At 47.4% G+C, this 6,405-nt stretch overlaps 1 protein-coding gene across 1 annotated transcript in view; it reads left to right on the top strand.

Annotated features, from left to right (window-relative positions):
* Positions 1-6,405, top strand: part of LOC113204644 (protein spire) — a gene marked incomplete in the record, with an annotated part of 243,059 nt that overhangs the window by 184,846 nt on the left and 51,808 nt on the right. The window contains 1 exon segment of the mRNA XM_052266847.1: positions 4,561-4,681. Coding sequence (XP_052122807.1) covers positions 4,561-4,681 — 121 coding nt within the window.

A 6,405-nucleotide genomic window follows, 5' to 3' on the forward strand; every position in this document is an offset into this window, starting at 1 on the left:
ACGGCGGTGGTGTGGTGACCGCGACGCCATCCACTCCACGACCGTACTGCCACTCTGGGAGACGCCATCTTGATCGATGTGCTGCTGTTTGATTCTTTGTCCCTCCGTGAGTGTGAGCGTGTGTGTGTGTGTGCACGCGTGTGCATGCAGAGCCGTGAAAGTCCCCCGAACACTGCGCTGCACTCTGAAGTACCAAAGCCCCCCTCCACTGTCTTGCTCCCTCACCCAACTCTCTCTCTCTCTCTCTTTCTCTCTCTCTCTCTCTCTTCCTCTCTCTCTTCCTCTCTCTCTTCCTCTCTCTTCCTCTTCCTCTCTCTGCCTGTCTCTGCTCCTCTCTGCCCAAAGGCAACAACAAACAAGGCTGCGGCTTCAAATTCGAAGCCACAGGTATTCCGAGCAAGGCCTGGGCGGTTCAACTGACACCCAATTTACGTAATATCTGCCTGACTTCTAAAAAAAAAGGAGATAGAAAAAGTGTAAAGCATCAACACCAACACTGGAAAACTGAAAGGGATTTTTCCGCATCTTCACATTTGCGTTATAGCTCACTGTTTTTGTTTTCTTGCGAAGTGTTTGTTCGCGTCACAAAGGACACTTTTCGTAACTGGTTCGGGCCAGAATCGTTCGCAAGGTTTTAACAGTGTTAGAGGTCTAACACAGCCTTGAGTTTGGGTCCATAAAAGGTGCTAAGTTTAAGATTTGTTTCATCAGTTAGCAGATCGTCGATGGCTATGGCTTGGTATATTTGCAACTCTATAACCGACCTTTTTATGTAAGAAATGTGAAGTAAAGACGGGAGACGGATTATATAGACTTGTTGCCGAACACCACTCCAGATGGTCGACAGTTTTTTTTCAAAAGTTCTAGTGATCAGGATACGTCTTTCAGTGTAACAACAAGTAGTTATTGTTTTTTTGTCATTTTACGAATGTATTTGTTACTTCACAATTCCGAACATTTAGTGTAAAAACAAGTCTTTCACGTCAAATCACGTTCCGATTTCCAACAGTGTGGGCTCTTGCTCCACTGCCCATACCACAGATTTTGTACACCTTTTAATGACAGGTCGTATTTTTTTTTTAATTTTGATTTTTGAGGACACGTCTGTTGTGGCTGGACACGTAATACCTTGAGGCTTACGTCTCCTTACGTCCGGCCGCCGCTCCTCTAGCGTGTCATCGCGCCCGTAATATATGAGTTTTTGTTGCGGTAAGTGTTCCGACAGTGTTTGAAATATCGCGCGGCCGGCCGGCCGTCGTACGGAGTGTCTGACGGACAACCACCTGTGACGTCTTGTTCAGCTGCTAGTGCACACCTCCCCTCCTCTCTCACTCTCTTCTCTCTACTGCTGATGACGTTTTCTGTCCCCTCTCCTAACCTCCTTTTACCATTTCCTGCGAATATCTTTACCAAGTAAGCAAACATTAGTGTTTATTTTTCCCAGTACGGAGAAAGGTTTACTGCACCCCCCAAAAATTCACTCCTTCAAACCCCGTGCATAATATGCACAAGCTGCCCGCTCAGCTGAAATTTTTTCCAAATCTTCTCAAATTATCATTGGTCCAAATGAGGAAATCGAATTGTTTTAGTAGGTATTGTATACTTTGGTAAAAATGTTAGTATCATCAGCAAAAGGACGAAACGCATACTGTCCTCCCTTAATCTCCTGCAAATGTTTTCCTTATTTTTTTGGCCTTTGCCGCACGCGCGCGGCCGCGGCAGATTAGCGGCGCGGAGACTGATGGCGCGCTGTTACGAACACTTTCGCTTTGACCCGTCTGCCTGAGCGCATCGGCCGTCACAGCTCAGGCAGGCCGGCCGGCCTTACAAATGGCACCTGGGCGATGGGCGCGATTCGCACGGCAAACGCGCGCGTGCGGGCGGCACGAGGCGCCCAAGCCTAAAACCCTTCTCTTATACATCGTCATCCGTGCACATATTTTGTAACGTCAGTGTACATATTTTCGTAATTTTACAAAAGAGATTGTTTACAATCTCTGATTTGTTTCTTCAAAAGTTTCATTTTTTGCCAATTTCTCTATAGAAATATTTCAGGTTTCTCAAATTTTCTAGTTGTGCCATTTATTTAATATATTTTTTTTTTTTTGAAACATGTTTCTGACATCAACATCTCTGCTTCAGAACCAGGGAGTAAATATTCACTAAATAGGCCGGAATGGCGCGTAGCATTGCCCAACGGCCGCGCGCTAATAGCCGCCGCGCCGCCCTGGGGAGGTGGCGGCCCGCCACACTCGGCCCGGACGCTTTGGGACCCCCTCCAAACACGTCCGTTTAGGGCGCCCGGGAGCCGGCTCGGGTCGCTCTGCTGTGGCAATGCAAGGCGTTGGAGGAAGCAGGTGGGGCAGCGGTAGCAGCAGCAGCGGCTGCAGCCCACTTCCGACACATATGGCTATTTATTACGCATTCTTTCACAAGACGCGCTATAGGGAGCCTGTTTGGAAGAGGAAGATGCAGTGGGCCACCACGGCCCAAACGGTGGGAGGACAATCGCTACCGTATTTTGTTTGCGGAGGGAAATTGGCAGTCGAACGGCTTAAGGTGGGCGAGAACATAAAGGACATTGCGGACACCGCCTTTTCCGCTCATTAACCTCCAGAATTCAGCTGGATTTTGCTTTTTCTATGAAAATATTTGCAGGACGCGCTTTTTCGTACAGTTAATTGTATATTGGGCTCAATCATGTAATCGTGTCGTTGAGATGACTGGAAGGACCAAAACCAAAACTACGAATGTAACCAACGCTTTTCTCCACTCAGATTCTTTCTTTTTTTTTTTTTTTTTTTTTCATTTTTGGAGATTCTGTCAACTGTTTGTTTAGCAAACTCAATTTTTAGAGTCAATACCCAAAATATGTTTCTCAATCGTGGACGACACGATGACTGTGTTTCTTTTCCCTTTTTGCAGCCTTTCTTTACCGTAGTGCAACTTGCGTCCCGCGTCGGCACGCGGACCGGCTCACAGCTCTATCAGTAACAACTTACTCCCATCCTGTTTGGAGCAAAAAAAAATGCGAATGTTTTCTGTTGTTGGCGGTTGAAATAATCCCTCGTCTGCCTAGTAGAGAAACTGGGCCATTAATTACCGAGATAAGAGAGTGGCGAAAATTGGAGGATTGCGCGCTTCCTTTGCGAATTCGATACCATATCATTAATAACTTTAATTGGCCGCGGATAGTTTTCAGGATGTTGTTTTTTTTCTTTCCTCCTGTTGCGAGACTGAACTGGAAATACCAACACAACAACCATCTTCCTGCTAGACTGGGCCCTACGAGACAGGCAGACAAACGGCGCCCGCTGCCTTGTATGTAGCTCGCAATATGTTGGCGTTGGCGGCGCTGTTTTGGGGCGCCGCGTCCGCGCGCGTGGCGCAACACCAGTGTCATTAAATGCACACAACACGCTGGCCAAAGTGCAGTAAGAAACGGAAAATGCAACTCCGGACGCGAGTGTTTAGAAACATATGCGAGGGCGCGACAAAAACTGAGTTGATACTTGCGGGCCGTCTCTACACTGAAAACGCGTGTTTGTATGTTTAACACTTGTAGGTGTGTGAATGCCTATTTCTACACTTAAAAGAATAAATGTTTAATTTTCCTTTAAAATTTACCCGCGTTTGTGCTTTAGGTGTAGTAATGACTTTCACACACCTGCAAGTGTGCGACATTCGCGCACGAACAATGGGCCGCACTCCCGCGCACTCTCCGCCGGGCACCCTCTGGGTTGAGAATAAGGCAATGTAATGACGAAAATTAAACGCTTGGTCAAGTGAAGTGTTTAGCATTTAGCGCACTTATTGAAATGGCTGCGAGGACATTAGTCGTGTTCCCTCGTTGTGCGCAGGCCGGCTGCTCTATTTGGACGGCTCTCGGGAGGAAACGCTCGCGGCTCGCTAAGCATGATGAATGAACTGCTTCTTTCTCTCCCACACATTTGCATAGTATGAATCGATTTTTCACCCGGCGCCGCGCGGAGCAGAGTGCGCCGCTGGTGTGTCTGCCTTCCTCTCGCACGGAACGCGCCGCAGCTCCTGTCGTGTGTGAGGATGAAGAAGAAAAAGAAAAAAAAGGTGTTGTGATTAGAATATTTGACCGACGTGGCGTGAACGGGGCTGTGAGTGGCGTACATGGCGGTGAAAGCGGCCGCGGCGGCAACTGCTGTGGGCACCGCCAGTGCTAATGCAGGCTAATCCGTAATTATTAATTATGCTAAATGCGGTATCAATTCATACTCAACCTCCTCGCGCAGCTGCAGGGAGGGCGCGCTGCAGGGGGTCGGTCGGTAGCGCGTTTATCTGACTGTGTCGAGCAATAAGGGAGGAAGGAGGAACAATCAATTATCGATGCACTTGTGATGGACATGAAAATGAAAGCACAGTAACGCATTCCAAGGGCCAAGGCCCTGGCACTAAGTGACACGTGGCGTTCGTAATCAATCTTGACAGCGTTACCCTGTCACAAATCGTTGCACAAAAATGGAAATGGATACATTGTGTATGCAAGGTAAAATAACGACCAATATTTTTGTTTTCCATGTTTTCCAGGCATCCGACCGACCGAGACCCAAACCTAGAAATGAAATCAAGACGCCGCGAGAGCAGCTGCTAGAGTCAATCCTGAAGGGGAAGAAGCTGCGACCGTCTGTCTGTCCGCTGAAAAAAAGAGGTAAGAAGTGAACCATTTCAGTAGTATGCCATTACTGACGTTTGCAAACTTCGGTTTTAAGTTTAAACACATTAAAACGTGGCGAGCTGCGTTTGCACCAACACGCCTCATCGGTCTGGAAGTATCTGCTTGATGAGGGTTTAATAGGTAGGGATTTTAACGTCGGAAGTTTTTCCGGAAAAAAATGATATCTTCCAGAAAAATTGAAAGAGATTACACATTTTAGGGAAAAAATCAAAAGATTACACTTTTCAGGAAAAAATCAAAAGATACTTTTCTGGAAAATTTAAAATCCCTGGTTGCGCGGGAGCTCCTCTCATTCTCCGCGTCCGTCCTACAATTACAGGTTAACGTTCGAACAAAAGCGAAAGTAGTGGTTGCGCGCGGCCATGGGCGGCCAGCTGGCCGTCCCGGCTGACCCTGTCGGGGCGGCCCCGGGGACCTGTCAATGGGGGGCGTGGGGACGGTGCTGTGCGCTCGCGCCGCACTAAGAAAAGGTGTACCCGTATATTTTTATAAAGGAGGAGTAATAGAATTTATGTCCTTGTCCTGACCGTTCGTCCCGTAATACGTTATATACCGGTACGTGGAAGAAGCCTAAAACTCGCTCTGGAAACCCAAGTGTGTGCTTGAATGCAGCACCTTCTGCATACCTACATTGTATACAGGAGGTACTGTGTACTTGGCAAGTATGCAGGAGGTAGTGTGTACTTGGTCAAATATGCAGGAAGTAGTGTGTACTTGGTCAAGTATACGCTTATACCTCCATTCACGTCAGGAGGAGATTTAGTGAGTTCTACGTCAAGTACTCAGTACCTCCTTCATACATGTTGGTATACATGCAGTAGGTACTGCATTCAAGTACAAACTTGGGTTTAGCGGTGTGAATACGTGTCATGTCAGGTGTTAGTTTCAGTGTGGGATGTTTATAGAGGACTCACCTGCTAAAAAAAATAAATGACGCACTTCTTCAAGCATTTCTGTCTTCTTCAAGAGGAGACCCAAAATTTATTTTAAAGAGATAAAATAAACAAAATGTGGATAAGTCAGGGCTTGTCAACCTTTTTTTCAGTGTGCGTGTACTACACTGATAAACTAAGTGTTCAACTGCTCAACACTTGAAAGTTTGCAACTGCAAATTGATAATACTTGCAAGTGTCTGGATGTCAGTGTATGGATCTCATTATTGATAGGAATGCCAAAAAGCAAACGTGTTATCAATGTGTTCTCAATCCCGAATAACAAAAGGCAGTCGTATTAGCAGCCACTTTCTTTTGGTGGGCGCCCCCCGACCCCTTCCCGATCGGTGCAACTGCACTCATCTCCATCGTAATCGTAAATTCGACTGCTCCCCTACAGCACATAACCTGCTCGTCGCTCCCACTCTTTATGGAGGATGATGAGGTGAGGTGCGTGCTGAGCCCTAGCCTATGCGAGACTGAACTGGAAATACCAACACAACAACCATCTTCCTGCTAGACTGGGCCCTACGAGACAGGCAGACAAACGGCGCCCGCTGCCTTGTATGTAGCTCGCAATATGTTGGCGTTGGCGGCGCTGTTTTGGGGCGCCGCGTCCGCGCGCGTGGCGCAACACCAGTGTCATTAAATGCACACAACACGCTGGCCAAAGTGCAGTAAGAAACGGAAAATGCAACTCCGGACGCGAGTGTTTAGAAACATATGCGAGGGCGCGACAAAAACTGAGTTGATACTTGCGGGCCG

This window comes from Frankliniella occidentalis, unplaced genomic scaffold (assembly GCF_000697945.3).
Source record: "Frankliniella occidentalis isolate FOCC.00 unplaced genomic scaffold, Focc_3.1 Scaffold3, whole genome shotgun sequence".
NCBI classification, from domain to species: Eukaryota; Metazoa; Arthropoda; class Insecta; order Thysanoptera; family Thripidae; genus Frankliniella; species Frankliniella occidentalis.